Source organism: Danio rerio, chromosome 19 (genome assembly GCF_052040795.2).
Source record: "Danio rerio strain M-AB ecotype USA chromosome 19, GRCz13ab, whole genome shotgun sequence".
Lineage (NCBI taxonomy): Eukaryota > Metazoa > Chordata > Actinopteri > Cypriniformes > Danionidae > Danio > Danio rerio.
The window spans coordinates 14015880-14028812 of record NC_141039.2 but is presented as its reverse complement, the minus strand read 5'-3'; the positions used below and the strand labels follow the sequence as shown (position 1 = coordinate 14028812).

Below are 12933 nucleotides of genomic sequence, written 5' to 3'. Positions count from 1 at the left end.
TTGTATCTCAGCTTTAATGCGCTTTTTAAATAAATAAATAAAAAACAAAGTAGCTGCTTGCCATCGCGACGGTAATAAGATCCAATGGACGGCCAATCGCTTTCACTCCAAAATGGTGGAATCGACGGACTGTTGCTGGGCGCTGCTTTTGCAATGGAACATTCTATTAAGTGTCGCCTCTTGGTGATTCTAAGCTCTTTGATAGGAAGTTAAGCGACGCAATTGACGCATGTAGGTCCCATGACCATGACAAAATGGTGGATGTAGTACGTGAAAAACGGGTTGAATTTCCGCTTAGTAAAAAAACATTAGTGTTACATTTGGGACAACACTACATACATATACTAAGTTGTTAAGTGTGTAAGTGATTAAATACATAGTGCATGAGTGCATAGTGTGCCATTTGGGACGCAGCTAATAACTTCAACACCGAGTTCGAAAACTCTTTTCAAATGAGTAGAATTGACTCAAAGTCAATTTTGTGTTAATCACTCATTTCATTTGATAAATTTGATCACTGGTTTTTATGGTGTATGTTTCATTATTGTTTAATTATAGGGTATTACTTACTGTATTACTTCAATAAAATGAATCCATTTTGAAATAAGACTAACATAAAATGTGGAAATAGTGCTACATTCTGGATGCATTTAGAATGTATTCCTGTGAAAACAAAGTACAGTTGATTCTTCATTATTCCAATTATCAGAGATAATTTCACTTATTTAAAACATTCATTCTGCTTACTAACCATCTAACTTCTTTCCAGGGTTCTTTGAATACTGACATCTTCTTCAACTAGAATTTTAAAACTGTATTATGATCAGTTGATTTAGTGTATATATTACAGTAAAGAATTGAGATTTGTTTTCACATTATATTTTTATTTGTGAGGTGAAACATGATCCTGACACATGATCCTGACATTTTTAGTAATAAAAAAAAACAATGTATACAAAAATATGTTGTGTTCTAGTAATCCAGGCACTAAAAGAAAACCCCCTAAATAAATAGAGTACTATTGCAGTATTACAGTGATGACATCATATGGTAACAACATGATACTGTTTCATTATTCATGTACTATTTTTACATAGTACAAGGCACTTTCAAATAGGATTTAATCATTATGTTGTCCAAAAGAACCATAGTATTATCATGGTACCTACGGTTTTATATTTACCAGAAGGATGCTGAAGCCTCTTAATTTTCACAATACTGAGCCGGAGAATCATAATCTTATTCAGCATGAGAGCTGCACAGACTCGGTGTTACACCATTAGCTTTAATTTGCTCTATTTCTAGGCCTTTCTGAGGCAGGAACACATGTTGATGTCTTCTGTTGCCATGGTGACCATGGTGATGCTCATTTTGGAAGCTCTTCAATGATCACCCTGGACACAGAGTTCCATCCTGTAGACGCATCACCACGAGGGTAATCGGCACAAGTACCCACCCATATCCCGACATCCACCAGACCAGCATGAATGCCCTCACAGAGCCCCTCCACTGAGATAGAGAGAAAAAACACATTAAAACATGTCTATTAATAACCGAGATCACAATTAGAGAAAGATTCATAAACACTTGATTATTCTGTTTTAATAACGCAGGTGTCACAAGCACAACTCTAACCATTACTACACAACTGGCCTTTGTTTGACTTCAGCATATCGTCGTCATCGCAACACATCACCAGTCTCTCACAGGATTCATACATTCTCCTTCGGCTTAGTCTCTGTTTCAGAGGTTCACAGCGGAAGGAACCGCCAACTATTCCAGCATATGTTTTACACAGTCAATGCCCTTCCAGCTTCAACCCAGTAATGGAAAACACCAATACACAGTCATTTACACACACACACACACACACACACACACATAAACGGACAATTTAGTTTATTCAATTTACCTGTAGAGCATGTCTTTGGACTGTGGGGAAAACCAAAGCACCCGGAGGTAACACATACTAACATGAGGAGAACATGCAAAGACCACAGAGAAAAGCCTCCAGGCCCAGCAAGGATTCGAAATAGTGGCCTTCTTGCTGTGAGGCGAGAGGGCTAACCACTGAGCCACCTGCTCCGCCTCTCTCACTGGATATAAAAAAAATTGTTGACACTAAAAAACTTTTACTTCACTGCCTTTTTTTTGTGTTGACAATATATTTTGTTGTTGACATAACTGGAGAAACCAAAGACTTGCTTTACTTCTTGTAAAAGGGGCATGAGAGGAGCTGTTTAATTGTCAAGTTGACGACTATTATTTCCAAGTTTATTCAGTCTCTCTCACAGCTTTCCTGTGATCTTGATCAGCTTCTTTTTCAGTCTCTTCCACGGAATGCTGACTCTACTGTGCTTCCTAGCTATAACTTTGTCATCAAGGATTTTCCAGAGATTTTTAATCAGGTTTAGTTCAGGACTCTGGACTGCCATTTCATTATTTCAATGTTTTCATCTTCAAGGAACAACTATACCCGTTTTCTGTGTGTAAGTCTTCATTGTCCTGCAGGAAAATAGCTGGCCGATCAGGTGATGAATGCAGGGGAAAAAGCACATTCTGCTGTAGGATCTGCAATAAATATTCCTCAGTATCCAAGACTTCACCTCCACCTTTCACTTCTTTTGGGTTCAGTCTTGAGTCTAAGTTCAGTTTGTCGAACATAATGTTTACTATTAAACCCAAATGAATTCAACTTCAAAGTGAAACTTTGATTCAGTTCTCTGTCCAATTAAAATGCTCCTCAACAAATATCAGTCTGGCCTTTATTATTTCTGCTAAAGCGAGGTTTGTCACTGTAAGCTTTCGGTCAGAATTTTCTTTTAATATTGAGACTGCATGCCGAGAAGATCCTTATACTGTTCAGCATTGAAATGGAGTGCAGTTCCAGCAGCAAAGTTGAACAAGTTTGGACCCAGTCCCAATTCTATATGTGCACCCCTACCCCTTCCCCTTGGCCCTTGAAACAGAGTGTGAAGAGGAAGGGCTTCAAAATTTACCCTTAGGAAATAGGACACCCCTACAACACCTGTGCATGTCATCATATCATCACGATCTCTTATTTCATATGATATCGATGATGGCGACTGCTGTAGTTATTCCAGTTGTGTTCTTTTTTTGGTATTTATCTTCACGAAATCACTGAATGCAATGATATCATGTTGTCATAATGATATAAAGTGGCAATAAGCTTGTAACTGTACTGTGCCATTACACAGTGACCATTTTCATCCATGTAAACACACGAAAACAACATTAATATTATACCAGACACAGTGAAAAGCTCACTAGACTTTTCTGAAAGGGTATTCAAGTGTCATGGAGTGTCAGATATGAAAGTATGTTGTGGGACTGTTATACAGGAGTTATTATTATGGATTATAAAAAGGGAAAAAAAATTTTTGTAAAGCATGTCGAAGCTAAATTTTATCTTAGCGTTTTTTTTTAAGCTTGATGGTAAAAGCAAGTGGCAACCTACGCTCTCCCTCCAGAAGCCAATACAGAAGTAACTGAAACTGCAATTCATCGAAATTCCGCTAGTCCTGGCTCCATAATAAAACAAATTTTAATTGAGCTCACTGTGAGAATGGCCAACTTAACAGCAGAAAAAAAAGGTGTTTACAGCCTGGTACAAATAATGATTTTCGTTCATAAAGCTAATATTACCCTTCATGACAAAAGTAAGGGGGTGATTTAACTTTTTTCTATAATATTTACTTTATATCAGGCTATATTAAGTTTGCATAATTAAGGGCGTGGCCACTTGAGTGACAGTTTGGTCTAGCTGGTCGCTGTCACTTCACCCTGACTGACTCCGGCAAATTAGCCACTGAACTCAGCATATACATTGTATTTTTGTTTTGTTTTAAGTGGCTTTACACAGTCAGTTGCCTTTCGGACTTATTTCTTACAATTATCAGATGATATGGGGATGCTGTGTGCACTTAATTGTGCTCACAAACCATTCACGTGGCCTCCATTTCCCATGTGTGTAAAGTTATAAGCTTATATACCATCTCTATAAATTTATTTGTTTTATTTAAGATCATTTATCATTTATATTTTTCTTTAGAACTTGAATGCACTTCAGAATCTGACAGATTGATTAGCTTTAGGCTCTAGAACAGTCATATGAAGTGTTGTCATACAGTGTATTGCCTGGATTTCATCAATAGCCTTGCATTTACTAACAGACTATATCTGAAGTGTTTGGACGCAATTCGCATTTTCCTCCTGTTGTAAAACATCATAAGAACAATGTTTAGTGGCTCAATGTATTACAACTGTGTTTTTAAAAGTCTAAACACTTTACTGATATAGTGTACAACCAAGCACATGTGGTCAGAACACAAACGAGTCACAGGTAATAAAGTATTAAGCGTTTTCCCAAAGTAAAGTCTGTCTAGCCAGGTCCAAGCAAAATGCCAGCAGGTGTCTGTAGCTCCGCTCACTCTCCGCCTCTTTGCCCTTGTCTGGAATCCTGTCAGGGGTGCGATGATGTGCAAACAAAATGGCGACAGTTGGCCGCGCCTACTTGTGTCTTCTTTCGCAGTGTTCAGAAACCTATGGGTGACGTCACGGATACTACGTCCATATATTTTACAGTCAATGGGTAAAACACGAACATGGTTATGAATGTATTAAAACATGTGCTTGTTCGTTGTTAAAAAAATGTAATAATGACAAAAAAATACTAATCTGTGCATCTCCTTACTTGCGTGTGCAGCCATTCTGCCATTCTAGATGGTGTATTCTGGGAAATGTTCGTACCTTTTCATTTCGAGTGTGGACCTGAAAGATCTCCATTTCAAGGGCTACTGTATCTAGCCCTTCTCCTTAGCCCTACGCCTTCAGGATAAAGAGAATAGGGGAAGGGCTAAGGGGTAGAACTGGCATTTGGCCTTAATTTGTTTTTGTGGACGACAAGCCTTTTTCGGGAATCTGTATGAATTAGTGTCTTTGTAAAAAAGCAACATTCTAGAAAAGTGGTTCTAGAAAAACCCAATAAATTAAGATCATTTCTAGAACATCATGGATATGGATGGAATGAGCACTTTTGCTTGCTATGACTAAAAGCATCATAGACAACCTGTGCTCAAATGGTTTCGGTCAGTTTATAACGGCTCGCTATTTTTATAACTGATAAGTTAGAGTTCTAATTAAATCTTTTAATGTCTATCTACTGTTTTATATAGTGACATAACTATAGTTGTCTGTCTGTCTGTTTCATTTGTGAGGTCAGTTTAGTTTTGCTAAATGAGTATAAATGTTATTTATTTCAATCTCTGTATGTGAGATAAGACTGTTAAACAGTGATGATCTGTTCATCATGAGTAAGTGTAGAGTAAGTGCTGGGATGTGAGGTGGTGAGAAACCACACAGAGCTCTCGAATTCCTCTGGTCTCTCTATAATTGCAGCATAGACGGTTATGAAAACTGGCAAACTGCATTCAACCACACAAAGGAACAGTCAGAGAGACTCAGGAGATAAAGATATCTCCACAAGAGTCCATCTCTGCTTTCCAAAAATACAATGCACATGTCTTATGTATACAACAGTGGATTGTTGTTATAAAAGAACGTTTTTTTTTTCCCCAAATGTAATTTTATATTTAAACTGTTGTACTGATGAGGACGTTTTATAGATTGAATTGCACAATCTGATAAAATCTGTTTATTTCCGAATATACATAATGTAAATATGTACATTTTAATGGGAAGTATATTTTGTGACTCTTTTATGTCTGCTGTGTACCATATTTCGGAAACCACAAAGACAAAAAATAGATGTGAGCTGTATCTCCATAATTGCAGAGCATGCAGTTATAAACAAGCAGTTATAAACAACACATGCAGTTATAAACAAGAATTATAGTTAAAAATCTTCTTATAGCATCAAGAATATATGAGAATGATTGACTGTATGAATGTTTAGGAAGCTATTTAAAGACATATGACTAAAACGAGTAAATGTGAATCGGTATTAATCATTTTAAAGCTATTTTAAAACCGTTCTACTGTATTTTACTAATGTATTTTAAAATTTATCATTGAAGTTTTTATGTTATATTGAGGTTTTTTTTTTTTTAGAATATGCAAAAAGGTACATAAATTGGGATCATACAAATACAAAGAAACATCAACGAAAACAAAACAAAACAACAACAACAATCAGGTACTGGTAGGTGCGTGTGTGTGTTTGTGCATGTGTGTGTAAAGGTAACTTGGTGGACAGGTTGGTACATACATAAGGGACAATAACAGTCAATAAATGAAGCAAATATCACAGATATAAATAAAAGAGACAGAACAAAACCAGTCGGTGGTAAGAAGTAACAATGATGCGAGTAATGTATGATGATAATGACAGTAAAAGGAAAGAAAAAACAATAGTAATAATAACTGACAACAACAATAATAATAAATCACAAGTGCTACACCAACTACTACTACTGAATAGGGGTGTCAAAATTAATTGTTTCTTCGGTGCACCGCGATGCAGACACGGACAATTAGGTATCGGTTCAGTAATAATCATAACCGGTTATTATGTACTGACGTCATTTATCTCCTATGCGCTCTGTCGCGAGGGAGGTGAGCGCGAGTATTTACAACACTCAGCCAACTCAGGGCCGGTCCGTAGCATAGGCACCATAGGCAAATGCTACGGGCGCTGTATATCCAGGGGGGCACCAGAAAGGAGCGCGGTTCAGTTGGTTTTGTTTTCGATATTCCTGACACACATTCAGTTATAGACAGCAATAACTCAAAAACCTCTTACCTTAAAAAGATCTAAAGTGTGTTTCCTACAAAAAGACAAAGCTGGTTATGTTTCACAGCTGTCTTTCTTTTTTTTCACTCGACATTACGAGCACTGCTCCGTTTAAGCCCTCACAATATGTGTTTAGCCGGGAGAGTTCGCGCTGAGAGGAGCTCTCAGTAAGGGACCGTCGGAAAAGTGCTTCTTATTTTAGTTTTTTTCGTTTTTCCACAACCACAAGTTCTACTACTACAATTTCTACTAATACTGATACTACTACGACAACTACTACTACTGATACTACTACAGCGTCTGCTACAACTAATACTACTACAACAATATCTACTACTACTATTGACATTACTACCGCAATCACTGCTACTACAACATCTACATCATCAACATCTACTACTGATACTACTACACCAACAACGACTACAACTACTGCTACTGCAATTACTACTACTACAACATCTACATCGACAACCTCTACTACTAATACTACTACACCAACATTGACTACTACTACTACTACTACTACTACAACACCTTCACTACTTCTGATACCACTATACCAACAACATCAACTACTACAGGAACTACTTCAATAATCACAACTACAATCGATACTGCTACTATGACTACCACTACTACTTGTATTACAACAACTACAGCAATCTTAATAACGACAATGGTATAAATACTTATGATAATGATAATGAGGAGATAACAGGAGGAAAAGTCAAAACATTAATAAAAATTATAATGATAACAAATGTAAAAGTAATACCATTAATGATAGAAGTGACGAGGCAAGGGGAGGTTGGGTGTTATATTATGTTATATTGACTCTTTACGCTTTGTGTCATCTTTGTAAATCTAATTGACTTTTAGAGAAAAAAAGTCTGCACCTTTTCTGGTACTGTACCTGTGGATGTTCTGTGGATGTTGATGGTGGAGTTGAGTTCAGGGCTGCCTTGGTCCAAGTAAACGATGGATTCTATGGGTAACGGGCCAGTGCATTCTGCTCCGTTAAAGGTGAAGTACCAGCGCTGACAGCAGGCCGTCTTACACTTGAGTCTGAGAGATCCACTGAAGAGCACACGCAGAGCACTGTCCGAACGTTGCTTGGTAAATGTGCACTCCTGAAACAGAGAAAATACAGGTAATGCACTCTTAAATCATTCAATCTTTTTAGCCAGGGTAAACATAATTAAATCGTGTGCTGGATGGATGATGATTTGCTAGTCAAAATCTAGAATTCTAATAGTTAAATTAATAATATATTATAATTATTGTTGTCTTAGTGTATGAAATAATGTATTTATGCAGTATAGGCACAGTAAATAAACATCTGTTTTATTTTATAAAATAAACTGCATAATGTACTATTATTATTTAAGCTTTTACTAGTCTTGAAAAGGCTAATGAATGTCTAAAGAGGACTACAGATAACAGTTTCAGGGAATATAAAAGTCACATTTAACAGAAAACTCTCAATCTCTAGTCTGTTTCACAGCCGCATCATGTTACTATGTATACACTATTACAACCCGTTTCAGGGAAACTCTTTAAATACTGTAAATACTGAGTTATTGAAAAGGAGCATAATGGTCATATGCCTCTTTTTAGCCTTTGTCTTTGCTGACTGTATTTTAAAATTGATTAAAGTTTTGTAGCAGAGATGCCCAAAATATTGCCTGTGGGTCAAAGTTGGCCATTGTAACCTTTGATTTGGCCACCATCCCATTTAGGAAGAGAGTGAGAAGGATGGAGAGGGCTGGGGCGAATGCCTTTAAAGTGCTTTAAAAAGATTGTAATTTCTAATTTGACGTAACCTTTTGTTTGTTTGTTTGTTTGTTTTATTGCTGAGCTACAAAAAAGCAAACCAAAATAAAATGTTTTACATCAATGTCCTAAATTAATCAGTTTGTTTTATTATGTACAGTAAATAATGTCACTCGATGACAAGAGGACTATATAGAAGACATCAGTAAGCAAATCATGACAAAAACTAGTGTAACTCCATTTTGTTATAAATGAGATTGTTTTTGTTTTTACTGTAATAAGTTTATATTACACACAGTAAACACACACACACTGTATTATTGACCGCAGACACGTGAACTAGGAGAATGTTTTTCTCTCGCGCTTGAACCACATCTGACAGATTATAATGGCTTTAACACACACCTTACTAAGTTGTGTGTCACAAAAACACTCTGTAATCTATTAAAAAAGCTATTAAAACTCATTTTCAGAGCACAAACTACCTATTGTAAACGCTGTAAACGGAAGTTCTAACCATTTTACCGGAAGACGCTGGTTGCTATGACACCCTCCATGCAACAGCTAAGAAAAAGGTCTACACTGTCTACATATACGCCTCAATCAAGTTTGGTTTTTAGCCCTTCATAAAAAAATTTTTTGGCCACCCCTGATTTATAGAGTGTAATGATACAGTACATAGTTTTCTAATTTTGAGATTTAAATATTGTATATTAATTTATAAGTAGTGGAGTGTTAAAGGAAACAATATGTTTCGCGAATCACATCACAGAGTCAATTCTCTAAACCGGTAGGGTTTTTGCCCATTTTTAAAAACATTTTAAGGTATTTTTGAGGGATTGTCTCTCCAGATAAACAACCCCCCACCCTCGCCATAAAAAAATAAATAAAGGATTATTGAAGCATTATAAAAATAACAGTCTAGTCCAACTTAATGTTTGCTATTAAAAAGTAGCATTTTTGTATGAGACTGCGCACATGTTTCAAAACACTTCACAATTTAAAACATTTTTGTTTTTGTCTTTAAAAAACTGATTTTAGACAGAAATTTACAAATAGCTGGTTAGCACATCACTGTTAGCCTCTTCTAGCTTTTTCTGGTAACTAGTCAAAGAAAAGACTATGTTATGTCTATGTTATTGCAGTGTTATCAGCAAATCAATGTAGTGATGATGTAATTTCCTGAAACTCCAGAACTCTTATTCTCAAAACTGAGTGGCCATGAACAGACTGTAGACTTTAAATGATTTACCTTGCGGGAATCTTAACTCATTCATTAAGATTATACATACTTACAGCGATTTTGCCCAGATCAATGCCATAGTTTAATGAATTCCAAGCACACTGTTTAAAGTTGGGCTTCCAGGGTTCCTCAAACCTCTCCGACACACACTCTCCTTTCTCGCCTTTAAGCCCGTCTCGCCCAGGGATTCCTGGTGTTCCTGGAATGCCATTTATCCCTGGATTCCCATCTCTGCCCTGTACTCCAGGGACACCCTGCACGCATGCCTGGTACTAATGACAAAAACATACACAAATGGGCATGAAACTAGTTCATTACTTGTCAGAGAGTTTTGCCTTGTTAAATATGGCCAGTGATTCACTATGATGCACAGACTGCTGTGGGTGGGAAAAGACCATGACCGTGTGACATGGACACGTTTGTGGTGAAATGGGAAAAACAATGAAAACATAAAATTGGATGAAATTGACTTGCGTAAAATCCCCTGACCACAGTCACAGCCTGTTTACTTCATTCACGCTCTGACAAAGCAATAGCAGTATCAGGCATTTATATATAAAGTGGGTTCATACAATATGACATATATGTGCAAAACTGTTTTACTGTTTTTTACATTAGTGAGTAACAAAGGCAAAATTAAATAAATTAAATTTAGTAACTCTCAGCTTAATATGTTAATTTAAATTCAGTCCATATAAATTGTTTGCAAACAGTTATCTTCAACTTAAATGTGTAAATCCAATGAATCTTTAAATCCAATAAATTTTTTAATGTACATTTTAAAAAGGTATCACTCCAGTGACAGCTTGTGTGTGTGTGTGTGTGTGTGTGTGTGTGTGTGTGTGTGTGTGTGTGTGTGTGTGTGTGTGTGTTACACAATGAAATATACAAATTAAGAATTACTAAAACACTACTAAACAAAAATGACTATAACGATGACTTTATTAGTGTCCACATCAATTCACAGTATTGTTCTTGACGATGCTGTGTTTTCCAACATCATTTGATAACTTGTTCCCCTTTGTAGGCTTCTATTGTTTTATATGAGAACTAAATCTCATCATCATTAAAGCTATCATCTTTGTTGTAAATGGATCTGCAGTCCACAATTACATATTATATTCTGCTCTTCTGAAGTTTTCAACACTTTAGTCCACTATCCTGGGGCTTCTCCAAAAATGACAGTTATCTGTTGCCTTGCGGTGGTTTTACAGACCAAGCCCATCTCTCACAGGTTTTATGAAATCATACCCATATGTGTGAACCCATCAGCGAGACCTAAAACCTCAAATGAGTCTTTGTGCTGTGGTTAGTTCGCATCTGCTGACAAAAATGTGGAAAGTACAGTTCTGTGTTTAGATATTACTCATTTGCGGGTTGAAAATTGAAAATAAGCCAACCAAAAGCAGCTCAAAATTTACTAATATTTGGTAGCTTCCAAATAAGAGCTGCCAAAGAAATGTACCGGTTGGAAATGCCATCTTTCTCATGCCTAACCAGTGTGGAAATTAACAGAATTTCTGGTCAAACTGCTTTCATTTCAGTTGAGCAGCCGAATGAATCATATTTAATAAAATAATTGATTGAACTCTTAGTGAACCAAATATAAATGGATCTTGATTTAACATTGTTAATTATGTTTGATGTTTTGTGTAATTTGTAACATTTTTATATTTAACAGATAAATTCATTTGACTTTCCACAATAAATTTATGCTGGAAAATGTTCTCCAAAAGAGAATCCAAGTTATGCAAATCGGTTGGTTTTAATGTTCAAATATTCTATAGAGCACCATCCATATTATACAATGTGGCATTTCGGTATTTTTTTTAAAAAGTAGGGCCTATTATTATTATTATTCCCTAAATTAACTTTTTACTTTAATTTACTTTTTACTTTACTTTTTACTACATCTCATGTATTTTTTTTTTCCGCTTAAATTGCATCGCATATATGCGTCAGCTGTTGCGTTTATTCCAATACGTCTTGAAATTGAATCGTTTGGCAATCGATTGGCTGTACAATTCAGTCGCGATTTGAACATTTCACAAAGCCTTTGTTCACCATATGGACATCTGATTTAGTGGATCTTTATGCATAAAGAATCTATGAAGCAACACAATACTCCTAATTGACCTGAATGCGTCATAAAGCTCTTATTGAATCCATTAAGTATAAGTGCCTTATTTTCATAGGGCCTAGGTTATGAGTTGCTCTTAAATCTTTCAATCAAATGCAATCAAACTAATCACAGGTCTTAGTATAGAGAGAGAGGAACGCTTCAAAAAGCAGAAACTGTATAAAATGTCACTTTAACAAAGGATAATTTCGCTTTTTATCCTAATTTAGGTCCATTCCAAATCAGCATGAAACACATTCTATAGCCTAGCTAAATGTCTGGAAGGGACAATAAAATCATAAGCCGGTATGATGATGACATTACTGCAAATAGTAGCCTACCTATTCGCATTTAGCCAATCTTACCTTGTCAGTAAACTCTGCGTCTCTTTGCCGGGGTATCCTTTCTTTGGCTTTTTGCGTGACACAGAATGGTAAACTTATCCAAAAGCAAATTAAAAGTTGAGTCAGTTTAGTACCCATCATTACCGAAATGCAGTTAGTTTGGTCGCTCCTGCTCTGGACTTCTGCTGCCAACCAACTGTTTCTTAAGAGACGGAAACTTCTCTGTCTGCCTGCAGAGGGCGCTGCGCTTGACTGCATGGAAAATGAATAGAGCTGCATTCAAACATAGGCCTACGTTTATTGTAAATCTGGAAACAGGTATGTAGACTTCACTTCAGTTTACTGACATATGTTCAGCATTTTCAGAGCACTGAATTCGGTATTCACAGCTACATTTATATTTGTTTTTACACCCAAACAAATATAACTGATAAACTAACTTGGCACAAGTTTAAATGATGACCTCCCAATGCTTTGAAACTTTTATAAACTTTAATAGTATACATATTTGCAGGTAATAATGCATGTTGCTAATGTGGTACAAAAGCATTAAGAGTATTTACACTGTGTAAATTAATTAAATCTAATTATTTTAAAATTACCCATTCATTTATAACCTTTTATTCTTGGAAAAGAGCTGTATTTAACAGTGTATGCCTGTGTAATGGTAGGTACACAA

The 12933-nt window shown here is 36.1% G+C and overlaps 1 protein-coding gene across 1 annotated transcript; it reads right to left on the bottom strand.

Annotated features, from left to right (window-relative positions):
• Positions 1–863: 863 nt before the first annotated feature.
• Positions 864–12464, bottom strand: cthrc1a (collagen triple helix repeat containing 1a). Its single transcript, NM_001003765.3, has 4 exons — positions 12276–12464; positions 9845–10063; positions 7689–7905; positions 864–1509 (listed from the first exon to the last, which is right to left on the bottom strand). Exons 1-4 carry the CDS (start codon positions 12390–12392, stop codon positions 1367–1369), a joined length of 696 nt encoding a protein of 231 aa, NP_001003765.1. The 5' UTR covers positions 12393–12464; the 3' UTR covers positions 864–1366.
• Between the last annotated feature and the right edge of the window lie 469 nt (positions 12465–12933).

Coding starts and splice junctions, on each gene's coding strand:
- cthrc1a (NM_001003765.3), bottom strand. CDS start 12,392: ATGGGTACTAAACTGACTCAACTTTTAATTTGCTTTTGGATAAGTTTA. Junction 7,906..9,844: donor TTGATCTGGGCAAAATCGCT/GTAAGTATGTAT, acceptor TCTCTGTTTCAG/GAGTGCACATTTACCAAGCA. Junction 1,510..7,688: donor CATCCACAGAACATCCACAG/GTACAGTACCAG, acceptor TCTCTATCTCAG/TGGAGGGGCTCTGTGAGGGC.